A 15,587-nucleotide genomic window follows, 5' to 3' on the forward strand; every position below is an offset into this window, starting at 1 on the left:
TTAAGTCTCACTGTATACAGGATAATTATAATGTCCGTGAAACATTACATAAAATCGGTACAGCGAAATGGAAAAGAATAACGTAACAAATTATATACCGCGTGAGAGAACAACTCTCAAAGTTTTTTTGAATGTAGCGCCAAAAAGCTATTTTAAAAAAACAACCGATAGGGTGCATGTATGTAGTTGCTGAAAATGGCTGCGAACCAGGCAGAGAAAGCCTTTTGTGTGCTTGAAGACGCCCGTAGCAAATCAGTAGTGAGTGTCCAAAGAGCTTTCCGTGGCAAGTTTAACAAAACACCACCAGTTTACAATAGCATAATGAAGTGGTACAAGAAATTTGAGGAAGACGGCCGTTTGTGCGATGCAAAACGGTCAGGTCGGCCAGGCGTGTCACAACAGACAGTGGATTGTGTACGGGACGTGATGGTGCGGAGTCCCAAGAAGTCAACTTATCAGGCTAGTGCAGAATTGAACATCCCTCAGCCAACAGTGTGGAAAATTCTTCGTAAGCGATTAAGAGTGAAGCCGTACAAATTGCAGCTTCTGCAAGCCATCAGCCACGATGACAAATTGCTCCGACTGCAGTTCTGCATTGCCATGCAGAACCGTCTTGGAGACGATGACTTTGCAAGCAAATTAATCTTCAGTGACGAAGCCACTTTTCATCTCTCAGGAAGAGTCAACCGACACAACACACGCATTTGGGGGACAGAGAATCCACATGCAACTCTCGAACACGTCCGAGATTCTCCAAAAATTAACGTGGTCTGTGCCATGTCAAACAAGTCAGTTTATGGCCCCTTCTTCGCTGAGAGAACTGTCATTGGTATCACCTACCTCGACATGCTGCAATATTGTGGCTTATGCCACAACATGAAGCTGATAGTAGGGACTTCATTTTCCAACATGATGGTGCTCCACGTCATTACCACAATGTGGTACGAGATTATCTGAATGAGATGTTGCCACATCGCTGGATGGGCCGTGGGGCGGCCGCTGACCAAGTGCTACTCCTGTGGCTACCACGATCACCGGACTTGGCACCTTGCGATTTTTTCTTGTGGGGATACATCAAGGATAGTGTTTATGTTCCGCCTCTACCACAGAACCTTTACAAATTGAGACACCGTATCGTAGGAGCTGCTCTTACCATCACTCCTGATATTCAGGGTCGGGTATGGGCAGAATTGGACTATCGATTATATGTGTGTCGTGTGACGCAAGGTGGACACATAGAACATTTATAACTAGTGAAGAAAAAAAACTTTGAGAGTTTTTCTTTCACGTGAAATATAATTACATAATTCTTAGCCATTTCACTATACCGATTTTTTGAAATGTTTCACGGATTTTATAATTTCCCTGTATATTGATAACGTTAAAATCTTTGAATGGGTTCTAAAATCGAGACTTGACTATCAATACAACTGTACACATTAATAATTTGGACAATAATTACAGTTACTTATAGTTATCACGGAATTAATAGTAGATTAGAACAAATAACAGTATAAAAAAATTAAAAAAAACACACTTTAATAAATAAACCAAACTAAAAAGTAGAAAATAAATAATAGTTTAACTAAACTAAAAAACACGCTTTTATAGAAAATCCTACTAAAAAAATAAAATAAATTTGAACTAAATATAGTGTAAAATAGAAAAAATGTATGTTATTATTGTTATTTAAAAAAAGTGTGGGGTCTTTTTAAGATATCAAAATGAAAATCCTTCTTCTCATATCTGTCAATAAAATAATTATACCTATTGACACTATGCACCCCACGCTTTTTTTAAATAACATACACTTTTTATTTTTATTTTACACTATTTTTAATTCAAATTGATTAAAATTTATTTTATATTTTTTAGTTGGAATTTTTATAAAAGTGTGTTTTTTAGTTTTTTTAAACTATTATTTATTTGTAAGAGTTTTTACTCTGAAGAATTTGTTTGCATGTTGGTTTATGATTTACTATTGAAATGATTAAATGAGTGTTTTGATAATTCATGATTTCTTTCTCCTTAACTGCAATTTTTGTATGTTGCATAGCATTTATCATGAGGCTCAATATAATTGAGCGTAAGTGTAAGATGCACAAAAAATCAGTTTGCAGAGCAAAAAGTCATTTAGGACTTTTACACTTAGTTTTTGTATAATAAGAAAACTTAGGGAATTGGGTAAAGGCTGATGTGCTACACGAGTGATGTGGCTAAGGTGCTTTCACCCCTCTCCTTATGGGTTCACTGCAACCTGGATCACCCCCTCCCTCTCTTCTTTTACCCTCCCAGACGACCACCGATGACTTTTCAATTACAACCATAAAACTCAATTTTTTTTTCTTTCTAATTGCAGCTTGATGTTTCACATAAGAGCTATAAATCACTCTGCTGACAAGCTCCAGTGAACATTGTATGCATTTAATAATTTAAATAATTTTTAATTTATGGGTTTGAATTGTGATTTCCATTCCGTAAAGTATTTTTTCATAAACTCATAATCAAAATGTTAGTGGTCACACTTTATTCAGCACCATGTTAATTTTGGGTATATGGTATTAATAGCTCGAATTCAACTTTAATTTTATTACTGTTGTGTCATCCGTTGTTTGGTATCTTCCAGGAGCCAAATGCCAACAGTGTTGCCTGGAACACCCACTGTGAAGACATGCTGTGTTTCTCTGGGAACAACCTGCTGAGCATCAAGGCCAGTAACTTTCCTGTACACCAACAGAAGCTGATGGTGAGTTGTGGGGCACAGCCCGTGCTTACCATGACCGTGGCTGTCTATCGTATCAGCCGCTCTCTTTGTTTGCTGAGCTGATGAGCTGGTCGCTAGATGCATGATCAGAAGAATTCTTGTTAGGGATGGCCAATCATATCCTCGAATACCATCAAATCTTAAATATTCAAAATACAGTAAACTCTTGATTATTCATGTTAATAGTTACCTACCCAAGCCCAGACGATTGAATATCCTTAAAAAAATCTGGATAATCAGTTTCATGATCACCCTTTGTACCATTTGTCTTCAGTAGAATTCTATGAGCACAAGTGAAGTCTTTGTGTATTGTCTCAGCTTATTGGAACATAAACAATACAGCACTGTATCATCATGCGGTTCCTTCTTCGTCTGCTACAGGGGGGAGGGGTGGCAGTTGCCCACTCCTCTCCCCCACCCCCAATTGTATTTGATTTTTCTACCCCTCAGTGGCATGTTATTATTTCTTCTTTCAGGTAGTACCTTGACCTTTACTAAAACTAGCTTGCACATTACAGTCAGCAAGAAACTTCTTCCAGGCTGGAGGACTTCAACACACCAAATCTTCGAAGCGTGCTTTTCACAGACATAACACAGGAAAGTTTCCATTAATCAAAGATGGTTGTTGTTCATCTTACAGAGCGGTGGCTACAGTGTTCATCATGAAATATTGCAGTTAAAAGCTTGGAAAATAAATAGCTTGTGAAAACGATATTGTTGGGGAACAGTTGCATCTTGAAAACCTGTCGTAATAGACACGTTAAGATTTCCTTCACGTACGTTGCTAGTTCACGGCCATTTACAACAGCCTAAGAGGGAAAGTTAACCCACCATTACTGAAGATAAGATTGCGCATGCTAACAAGACATGCACACAAATATTTTGGTCATTTATTTGTAGATTTTTCCAGTGTTCCTTTCTCCAGGTGAATGCAAGCCAGTCAAGTCTTTGGTTTGCCAGATAGACGGGCAAGTGGTAGATGTAGCATAACGGCGTGTGAAACAAATAAGATGGAGACATGAAGCAGCACTCAGGGCATCCCCTTGGGTTTAAAGTGCGACAAATGTGGCAGCTTAGCTGGTGGATAGATATGAGTTGGACCAAACCGCTTTCTGTCACAGTGACTGGGCGGTTAAAAATACAGAACAGCCACAAGTGAAGTAGTTCACGGGAGTGCTTAAGAATATTACTAACTATTAGTTAAACTAAATTTAAAGATGGATAACCAGATAATTGGATACTGTAATTTGGGCCAGGTTAATTGAGAGTTTACTGTACCTATATGATATTGAGGAAATATGTTAAAAATATTTGAGGAAATAATATTCAGAAATTCAAATACTAACACCTGTGTAGTTGATAAAGACTACATTATTTTCTCAACAGTAACTATCAAATAAGTGTTTGTGTTTGCCACCTGCTACAGTGCTCTCAAAATGTTTTTTTTTAAACTGTAGGGAACAGAAAACATTAATTTATAACATAAGAAAATGTATTTTTTTGTATCTGAACCTTGAAAATAATCTTCTTTTTTTTAAATTTCAAAGTTTAAAATTCAATAGTTTGAATGTTTTTTTTATTATTAAAAAACAAGGTGAGAGAAAACATAGAACTTTTGGCAAACAAATTAAAAAAAAATATGTGCAACAACACAAAATTTTACTAACAGTAATTGAACCATTACAACTTTCCTTTTAAGGAACAACAATCCAAATTATCAAAATGACTATGAAAATTACGTCCTACAGTTGGCGTCCTTGTCTACGAATACATTCTTCTAATCTATTGTTCATGTTCCCCATTGATTTTCTGCAAAATCTCTGCTGGGATACCACGAATTTCGTCTTCAATTATTTGTTTCGATTCATCCAGTATCCTTGGCCGAAGAGTGTGGATCCGACTCTTGAGCTAGCCCCACAAGAAAAAATCATAAACCGATAAATAAAATTTATGATTTATGTTGTTGTACCTTAAAAGGCAAGTTGTATTGGTTCAGTTACTTTCAATAAAATTTTGTGTTGTTGCATGTATTCTATTTTTTATTTGTTTGCTAAAAATTCCTGTTTTTTTGTGTCACCTTGTGTATGTGGTGTTTTGGCTCGTATATTATTTTATCCTCGACTCTTTAAATCTACATTCAGATTTGAGGCACTCTTAAAAATAAAATTCAAGATTCCGATTGGGAAAGCAAGTATGATCCATCAGAAATTTTAATATTTTGTTATTAGGCATTAATGGATAAGTTCAGTTTAGTTTTAAGGTCGTCAGATAATAAATAGGGTTCTATGAACCTCTTTCATTGCCTATAAGGGACTAATATCAAGTCCATGCATTTAAAAAATGTTTCAATTTGTGATCGATAGCTAACCTAGTAGTGTGCACTACCATTTTAACATTCCTAAATCTTTTGTGTTGCAAGATGAGATATGGTCTGAAAGATGAAGATTTCTGTCGCAGGGCTTTGTGGTTGGACTCTGTGGCTCCAAGATCTTCTGCCTGCACGTGTCCACCATGTCGACTATCGAAGTACCACTGTCAGCTCCCATGTATCAGTACATGGAGAAGAGGATGTTCGAGTGAGTAGGAAATATTTAGGGTATTTTGTGGTAATTAGAAATTGTTGGATTGCTTTATTTCTAGTACATCAACTAGGTATTGCAACAATTGTCTTCAAGTCTGTCATTAATTTTTTTTAAACATCAATGGTAATTTTAATGACGTTTAAATGAACTGAATTCCATTTTCATAAGCTAAATACCATGTTATAAATAATTATTTACAGTATTCAGTATAAAAATGTATCGTTTTTACTTGCACGCTACCTTCATAACTAAGATTATCTTTAAATGTTAGTTATTGCAAAATTTAGTGTTCAAGTTGTTAAGCATTTACTAAATAATATTTTTTAACATTTTAACATGACTTTTTTTTATGTTATAGTATTTTGATAAATGCTTAGTTGGGGTCAGTTTTGGTATTACCTATTTTTTTACACATTCCAAAACAAACATTTGCAGCAAAGTGCTTTAAACAAGTTTAGGAAGTTGAAGTGAGTGCTTCCCTGAGTACTAGTCGCCATGAGTTCTCCAGGGAGGCCTACGACGTGGCGTGCTTGGGTGTGACCGACGGCGACTGGGAGTCCTTGGCCCACTCTGCCCTGGACGGCTTGAACCTCGATGTGGCGCGCAAGGCCTTCGTTCGCATCAAAGACCTCAAGTACCTGGAGCTCATCACCGATTTCAAGGCGAGCTAACTGCGACCAATCCATGGTTCCTCTTGATGTTGAAGTGAATTGCAGTTGCATTATCGCCCACCGGGCGAGCTGTGATCTGTACGGTACTATTATTTCAAATAATGCATTAATGGCATTAATGCAGTTCAGTGAATTGAGAGGAACAAAATGATTGTACACAGCAATGTCACATCAAATGAGTATGATAATAATCAAAATGAAAGGAGCGAAGTTGTTTATTACAGAGCTTGGCTCATTGTAACAATAGTTTGCAATTTGCTATGCTAAATAAAGTTTTTTACTGTTTGATTTTACTTCTTTCATTAGAAATTTTGCTTATCCTGATGTATTTTATTCAATAGATTGTTATTAAAAAAATTATATTATCTTGTTGTTACTGAGAGCATTTAAGTTGTAATCTGCAGTAGCATATTTTCATTTATTTTTTGTGTATGATGCTAGTTTATACCTAGCCTTTTATGTAAAGAAATTCTTCATGATAATTTTCATTAATTTTTTATTTTGGAATTTCTAATTTATCATAAAGGAGTGACACTGAAGCTTAAGTTTTTCTATCACTGAGATGTTTTAAATGTTCCAGGAACGGCAGCGCAAGGGGGAGAGTGACGAGGTGTTTGCTGCGGACATCTTGGCGTGTCGAGGGAAGTTCAAAGAAGCTGCCCGCTTGTACCAAAAGCTGGGACAGGAACAGAAGGCTCTCAACATGTACATAGACTTGAGGATGTTTGATCTAGCCCAGGTACAAATTTTCTTCACCTGCTTTGTGAATGTGTGAAGTAAATTCCATTGATTCATTTTTACGTTTTTCTAATGATTCTTGCAATGAGGAAGATTGTTTAATTGTAATATCTTGGATGTACACCATTGCTGGCAGTGGCGAGGCGTGCGGTTTACATGAGGGGAAGCAACAACTCCGTTCATATCAAAACATGATGGGGGGGAGGGGGGGTCCGGGGGCCCTCCCCCGGGAAAATATGGATTTGAAGGTACAAAATGGTGCTATTTAAGTAGTTTTCTTAACTGAACATTGACTATTCCACAGGTAGAAAAATTGACTTTTTTTTAAAAAAATTATTTTTAAAAAATAATGTTTGACTACATTATTCTGATAGTAAAATACCTACTCTACATTACTTATATACTAAGTGGGAGTGTAGTATCATCGATATCTGGTACAAAATATATAAACAGACAACACATGACAAAGTAAGTACTTAAAATAAAGAGAAGAACCTCATAAAAATGTACTAGAATAGTAAAAATTAAATCTTGGTATTTTTCGTACCAACATAAAAGAAATTATCTTCATACGTGATCAGAAACTCTGTTAACTGGTACGTGTACCAAGAAACTGGCACGTCAATCATTCCTGAAACGCCACGATTTTTTTCCTAGCCTAAATTTTTCTAAGTGTGTAAGTGGAGGGTCCAGGTTAGGGGAGGACCTAAGTGTGTCTCAGGCCGAAGCCTATACACTCTACCATGCGGGTTTTTAACCATGCGGGAGAAGGGCACGTGCATCGTGTGCTAATTGGGGTTTACTGGCCAGCCATGGCTGCGATTGGCGCCATGACTGACGCCCCATTGGTCGCCTAGCTTAAAAGCTAGCTAATGTGACCCAGGTAAAACCTGCATAGACACAGGGAAAACCCTGGTCCGGGTCATGCGGGGATCAATTAACATGCATTAAGCAAGCAGGTATCTACTGGACAAGAGGGAAGAAGGGTCCAGGTAAGAAGAGTTGGAGGGGCTGAAAAATCAACCATGCTGGAGTTGGGTGCTTGGGCCTTGCGGCCCGCATTTAAATGTTGGGTACTCCTGGGTTATTATTAACCAGGGGCGCATGCGCCCCCAGGGGCGGGCGACTTCACTCGTCAGCCCAGCCCAGCTGCCCAAGCAGCCACAGTTAAACCAGATGTGGGCAGACGAGCCAGTAAACCGGCTCGAACTGCGGGCGTACGGGACGAAAGGCAGCCTGACATTGCGCCATCTTCATCTTTCTTCTTCCAGTCAACAGCCAACAACCTTTCAAGCCAGGGTGGGGGTAAGTCGTTCAGGCGAATTAAGTATCTTGCGAGTCGGACCCTCTTGTCCTCCAAAATCCCGGGACGGTTGAAGGTCGCGCCGCCCAGGCTACTACTGGCTCCAACAGGGCCCCAACTTAAAGGCGCCGCCATCTCTTCCTTCAGAGTTACGATGCTGTTCAGTTCCGTTGCGCGCGCGGCAGTCCACAGCTCCGCAAGTTCCAGCCCGCAGTTCGTCTACACTTCGCATCCAGGGCACATCGAGCTCCCCTGTGGTGCCTCGCCGACGAAGCTGCTTCCTGCCACGCGCCGAGCTACATTCAGGCTACCTTTCACCCCGATAGCCGTAATAACGACTCCACAGGCCGGCCATTGGTCCGCGGACTGCTATTGGTTATTCACAGTCAGCCCAGCGAGATTGCAACTCTCGAGCTGGGATCCCGTATCCGCCACCCGCGGGACGCGTACGCCCACAAATCCCCCACGCACTGCCAGCCAACAGCCCGCGGGAGAGATGCGCGCGCCCCGAGAGACGACCGCCGACTGAAACGCGACCTTGCCACCTGCCCTGCCGAACTGTGGCGGACATAGCCGAAGCAGTCTGCTTCGGCCATGTTCGCTTCAATTCGGCAAGAAAGCGCTACCTTCGTAGCTTCTACCACGTGTTTTTACAGCCAATCCCCTCCCTGAACCTTTGTACCATGCCACCCCCCCTCCCGAAAGGAAACTACTGCGGCAGCCTTCCTGCTGAAAGCGGTCCTCCCCAGCGCTTCTAAACATAGCAACGCTTCTAAAACAGCATGTTTTGTGTGTAAACGAGTTCTTTTCTTATAGCGCACAGCGCACAGTACTGGGTCCCAAGAAGATAGTGTAAAAAATACATACACCTAACGGCACGAGCCAAAGTAAAATACTATTCTGAATAAAATATTTATTTAAAAAATACAATGCGTGGAAACTTCCTGGGCAAGCACTGCTTGCCTTGCTTGCCCTGACGAGACGCCACTGATTGCTGGTTATATAAACATAATGAAAACAATCATCTGACTTCAAACGTTGCATGCCTTGAAAAACAGAGAATTGTGTGGAAGGATTTTAGTCAGAATAAATGACAGCACAGACAAACATAGTAGGCTCCAGTGATGAGACATTTGCATTCAGAACAAAAAATACAGAAAAACAACAAATCAAATGCCCATCCTCGTTATGTGGATAGCATTGAGGAAAAAAGAAAAATTAACCAATTGCAACTAAATGCAGTGAGAGAGAAGAAACACAGTGCTAGAGATGCTCAGTGAAGCTAAGAAAGAGGTTGAATTAATTGATGAGTACATAAAAGCACTGTTAAATGACTAAATGTAGTAATAGTTTGGCAAACTTTTAATTTATTAGCAAAATATTTTCTTAGACAATATATTGTGTGTACATAAGTCGTACGTAACTGAAGATTCTATTCCTTGGAATTGAGTGACTGAAATATTTTAAAAATTTTTGATGTGAAATGTAAGATTAAAAAACCATGAGAAATATTTGGATGCTTTAATTTAAAAAAAAAAAAAAAAATATAATTAGCTGAAAATGGAGCTCATCAGATGTAAAAGTTGGTAGGTTGCAAAGTATATTTAACAATTTTATTCCTTCAATTTATTAAATTTTTACAAAAGAAAATAAGTTGCTTGGTTTACTCCTAATGTCTCTTGAAATATGTATCTTATAGGAATATGTATAGTGACAAGAAGCATTCCTAAGAGATCAAAAACAAGAGTGAAATCTTATGGTTGTTTAGATGTTTAGTATGCAATATATGTATGACATACTTTTGAAACTGTCTTGTTAAAATTATAAAATTGCCCAACATTTTTTTAAATTTATACTTGTTTTTAAATAATGGAAGACTAACCCTAGAATTTTTTAATTCAAAGACTTTAAAACGTGTAAATAACCAGAATTTTTGAATTCCATTTGTTGGCCACCCTGGGCTTGTTCTCATGTGTTTATGTATTAATTTTTTTTGTCAATTTTTGTTCTGAGGTTTTTTCTATTGCAACAAGCATAAACAAGGACTGGCGAGTATCCAAGATATTTAGTTAAATCAATGATTATTTTTGTCCAAAAATTCATTATTTAGTGGAAGCTCTAACATAATAATTTACATAATAATTTATTAATATTTTATTTTGGGTGAGAAACTATGAACTCATAGTCTTCCTGCAATAGCTGTATGTAGAGTGACAAGCGAGTGATGCTCAACAGGAATTCCTTGGTGCTGTGGAGAGCGTGGATCGCAAGGCTCTGATCCGCAAGAAGGCGGACTGGGCCAGGAACATCAACGAGCCGAGAGCAGCTGCAGAGATGTACCTGTCCGCAGGAGAGACTGCTAAAGCCATCGAAATCATTGGAGAGAATGGTTGGGTGGACATGTGAGTGACCAATAATTTCCCCTTTCTGCTTTGAAAAAGTATATTAATTACATTTAGAAATTGTTTGGAATATTTTGCTAATGTCGTAAATTAATGCAATTTGCATTCAGTTATAGAACAATTGACATTTTTAACAGTTTTTATCAAAATCATTACCCCCCCCCTCCCCTTTTTTTTCAACTTTAAATTCTTTCAGGGGGATAACCCAGTGATTATATTAACTCAAATGAGCTTCACTTAGTACTTTAAACTATCCTTCACCAGGAATTTATTTAGTTATTCTTATTTGATAAGATATGTATCACATGGGGAATTAGGAATTCACATAGCTTATTATATATTTGTAGGCTATATGCATATATCTGTCACCATTGATATTACCTGTCTGTTGTCCTTGTTTAACCTAAAAAAATTTTAATTCAGCAAAATTAACTAATGTAATGTGAACCAAGATTTGCTACTCTGCACACTAGTGTACATTTTACTGACATGAAAATGTTTTTTGAAACAATATACAAGTGCTGAAAATAGAGTTCCTGCTACTTGCTGCTTATGACGGGATGATGCTGTACGGTGTTACGGTGTCGCCGTGCGAACCAGGCTGGTGGACGTGGGCCGCCGACTGGACAAGGCGGACCACGAGGGCGTCTCGGCCGTGGCCCGCCACCTGGCCCGCCTGGGGCAGCTCGCCCATGCCACCGAGATGTTTCGCAAGCTGGGGGATGAACGTAGCGTGATCATGCTCTACGTGGATGCCCGTGACTGGAAGGAGGCCTTCTCGCTGGCTGACAAGCTGCCCGAGTACAAGGACCTCGTCTACGTGCCGTACGCCCGCTGGCTGGCCGAGAACGACCAGTTTGTCGAGGCTCAGAAGGGTGTGTCCGCATTTCCCTTGCTTCCTAGCATGGAGGGTCCTCAGTGGCGAGCGCCATTTCAACACAGAATTGCCTTATGCATCTGTGCATGACCATGCAACTTACAACCCTAACCTACTAACTAACTTCTTAGTTCCCTTGCAGGTATCAATCCATGTGCCACTGTTTACACTTATATCTGTCAGCTATTTTATTCTATTTTGGCTTCATTGACACTGAACCAGTAATATAAGAGCATGACATGTTGAACAGGATAGTGCATAATACAGCGTAATGTTATACTTTGTTCGGACTTTGTGACTTATGTCCTTGTGGTGTGAAGTGTTACTTGTGCCCCTTTTGCGTGTCGTATAAACAGTTAAGAAAGATGGCGGGCCGCGTGCATACTGTTCGTTTGATTTGTACGTGGCTATTGTTTCGTTGTCATAGTTGTATTCACTAAATCAGACTCTTATTGTATTTATGGCCCTCCGGAAGAAATTCGTTCAAACAAAAAACATTTGGTCCACACGGGCCGGATATTTACCAGTAATCGTGCGTGTATTTGTGTCTTGTCTCGTGACGCTCATCTATTGTGATAGCGTTTTTTGATCTCATGTTGTTGCAGTGTTGGTGAATACTTTATTTATCGGACTTTCATTCGCTTTATTTCTGTTTTGTGCATTAAACGGCAAAATGAATGACAAGACAGAAGTGTTAAAGATACGTCTCGAGCGTGGGGAAAACAGGTTATGTCGTGCCAATGCACTTGTCGATAAAGTGAAGAGTGACGATACGCAACGTGAGTTGTTTATCGCACCGTGTCGTGATCTGTCACAATTGCGTACTTGTTTTGAAGACGATCACTTGAATTTGGAAATGTTGCTCAAAGATGACCCGGATTTCAACAAAAAACAGCACAGTGATCGCCTAAATGCTTTCGACGACACGTATTATCGTGTTTAGGCAATATACATTGCCACGTGCAACAAGAATAAATTGCATGACGGCATGAAAGCACCAACTTTGCACAACCCATCTCAAGTAACTCTTCCAACTATAAAACTACCACATTTCTTAGGAAATCCAACAGAGTGGCTTAATTTTTCTAACCTCTTTACCACATTGGTGGTAAACAATGCTCACTTGAACAATTTTGAAAGGTTACAACTTAAAACATCACTGTCACCAGAACCACTCTCTCTTATCCAATCCCTGCCATTGATCAATGAGAACTTCAAAGTAGCTTGGAATTTGATTGAACAGAGATACAAAAATCTCAGGCTTATTGTGTCACACCACATTGATGCAATTATGCAAGCATCTACAGTGTCTCTTGCTCATCCTGCTTCAGTAAGTGTCTTGGTGTCAGTGTTAAATGAACATATGGCTGCATTGCGTACTATGAAACTAGCAGTAGATTCTTGGGACCCACTCTTGCTACATTTTTTGGAAAGGAAGCTAGATAACCAGTTACGTCAACAGTGGGAACTACATATTTCTGGGAGTGACACAGAAATGCCTACATTTGCTCAGTTTTTAGCCTTCCTTGAAAGTCATCGCCGGGCTTCTGAGACAATGTCTGGAACCTCCAGTAAGTCAGGGTCTCGAGTAAGGCAAGCACACTATAGCACTGTATCTCAGTCTTGCTCTCAACATACTTCACTGTTTGTTGGAAACAGGTTTGATTCAGTGTATGTGACAGTGACCACCAGGGGCGTAGCCAGGGGGGGGTTTTAGGGGTTCAAACCCCCCCCTTAGCACCAAATCTTTAATTAATTTCTTATCCATCACTCAAACAAATTTCATATTAAAATTAATAAAAATTTTACCATTACAATATTTAAATTTAAGTACCGAAAACTGCTAAAATAGCACTATTTTACACCTTAAAATCCAAATTTTCCCGGGGGAGGGCCCCCGGACCCCCCGCTTTAATATGGGGGCGGGGGGGCCCCATGATTCTTAACACCCCCCATACACAAATCCTGGCTACGCCACTGGTGACCACCCACTTTACAAATGTTCACAGCTTGTACAATGCAAGCCAGAAGACCGCTACCAGATTGTCAAGAGACTTAACCTTTGTTTAAAGTGCCTGGGAGCATCTCATCAATTGAAACAGTGTTGGTCAAAAACCAGCTGTCACTCATGCAATAGTAGACACCACTCGCTTTTGCACTTCACTGAAGCCAACAAGCATACACTTTTGAAAGAGGAAGCAACTTAATTTCAGCATTTCCCACCTGAATCCGCAGCAACAAAACCTACACCAGCTGTTGCATTGTCTACAGCTCAGAGACCTGGTCAATCAGAACTCAGAAACATGTTATTATCCACTGCCTTGGTGGATGTACAAAACAGTGTCTGTGGTTACCAGAATTTTTGAGCAGTCTTAGACTCAGCCAGTTAGTCGAGCTTCATAACTGAACATTGTACCCAGCTTTTGGGGTTGACTTGTCAGAAGGCGTTCTTACCAATTTATGGACTATCACAAGTTCCCTTACACACAGCAAAGGGATTAGTTAAATGCTGCATTAAACCAGTTGGCAAAACAAACTCACAACTGCCACTTGCTGCATATGTTGTACCGAAAATAACTGCAGATTTTCCCACATTTCCTGTACATTCTGACATGTGGGCTCATGTACTTAATTTGAATTTGGCTGACCTGACATTTGCTACTCCAAGTTCTATTGATATTTTGATTGGTGCAGATTTGTTTCCATATATACTCACGGGGCACAAGTTAGTAAAAAATGTGGATTCACCGGTCGCACTGGATACAGTTTTTCGTTGGATTCTTATGGGTAAAGTGCCCAGTCCCATTGTACCAACCAACCATGGTGTCACTCTCTTCGTATTGACTATGTGCCCTTGCCATCTCTGGAAACTGTGGTTGAAAGGTTTTGGGAAATAGAGGACTTCCCCACCTGTGCACATCTATCGCCAGAAGATGAAGCCTGCGAGGCTTTCTTTAAAACCACTCACCATTGAGAACCTTCTGGACGTTACATGGTTTCCCTGCCATTGCATTCACCTAAACCAATACTTGGAGACTCAAGAGCACACGCTGTTCGCTGTCTAGAGGCATTAGAGCGCCATCTGGTCAAGCAACCTGGACTACGTACAGAGTACCAGGCCTTCATGGAGGACTACTTGCAGAGTGGCCACATGGAGGTAATTGCCAACCCATTGCATGATGTTGAGTCAGCCTATTATCTTCCTCATCATGGAGTTATCAAGGCAGAAAGCACCACCACCAAGCTGCGCGTTGTCTTCAATGCTTCCGCTAAGACCCATCGAGACGTGAGTCTAAATGACATGCTGATGACCGGGCTTAAATTACAGACATGTTCGAGAAGTTCTGCTTCGGGTTCGTGTACACAAAGTTGTATTCACTGCAGACATCAAACAAATGTATCGGCAAATAATGGTGGACAAGGAGCATCAATACTACCAGCGAATTGTGTGGCGTTGTTCTCCAACCGTTCCTATAGTGGACTATCGTTTGCAGACTGTTACTTACGGAGTTTCATATGCTCCGTATCTAGCAATTCACACCTTGCATCAGCTGGCCCAAGATGAGCAATATAACTTCCCTCAAGCAGCTCATGTTTTGAAGTCTGATTTCTATGTGGATGATGTTGTCACAGGGGCCAATAGTGTTGAAGAAGCCATTGCTCTTCAAAAGGAACTAATTGCTTTGTTGGCAGCTGGTGGCTTCCATCTCAGGAAGTTTGCCAGCACTCATAGTGAAGTGCTTGAATGGCTTTCCCGAGACCAGCTACAATCCCCAGCATCTATGTCTTTTGACAAAGAACAGCCAGCTGCGTGGTGAAAGTGCTTGGTGTGCAGTGGAACCCTAGCTCAGACTTTTTTTCTTATCAGATGACTCCATTAAACAGCTCAAGCACCAAGAGAGCAATTCTTTCAAATATTGCCAGGATCTTTGATCCCCTTGGATGGCTGACGCCCATCCTCTTGTATGCCAAGTCTCTTGTACAGCTGTTGTGGCTCACTGAAGCAGGATGGGATGAACAGCTTCCGCCAGAGGTATTATGCAGGTGGTGTGATTTTAAGTCTGAACTGTCTTTTTTATCAGAACTTCGATTGCCTCGGTGTGTATCAGGCTCAGTAAAAGCTGTTCATGAACTGCACTGGTTTTGCGACAGTTCAGAGGTTTGCTATGCGTGTGTCATCTATCTCAGATTAATGTTTTCAGATGGCAGAATCAAGGTCTCACTATTGATGGCAAAATCAAGAGTAGCAC

At 40.1% G+C, this 15,587-nt stretch overlaps 1 protein-coding gene across 2 annotated transcripts in view; it reads left to right on the forward strand.

Annotated features, from left to right (window-relative positions):
- The window catches only part of LOC134540978 (intraflagellar transport protein 122 homolog), a 90,412-nt gene that overhangs the window by 39,374 nt on the left and 35,451 nt on the right, over positions 1-15,587 (forward strand). For both annotated transcript variants that reach the window (XM_063384092.1, XM_063384084.1), the window contains exons 11-16: positions 2,627-2,746; positions 5,222-5,340; positions 5,855-6,008; positions 6,598-6,756; positions 10,294-10,460; positions 11,061-11,335. In XM_063384092.1, the coding sequence (XP_063240162.1) occupies positions 2,627-2,746; positions 5,222-5,340; positions 5,855-6,008; positions 6,598-6,756; positions 10,294-10,460; positions 11,061-11,335 (994 nt within the window). The remainder of the gene's footprint in view (positions 1-2,626; positions 2,747-5,221; positions 5,341-5,854; positions 6,009-6,597; positions 6,757-10,293; positions 10,461-11,060; positions 11,336-15,587) is intronic.

Source organism: Bacillus rossius, chromosome 1 (genome assembly GCF_032445375.1).
Source record: "Bacillus rossius redtenbacheri isolate Brsri chromosome 1, Brsri_v3, whole genome shotgun sequence".
NCBI lineage: Eukaryota > Metazoa > Arthropoda > Insecta > Phasmatodea > Bacillidae > Bacillus > Bacillus rossius.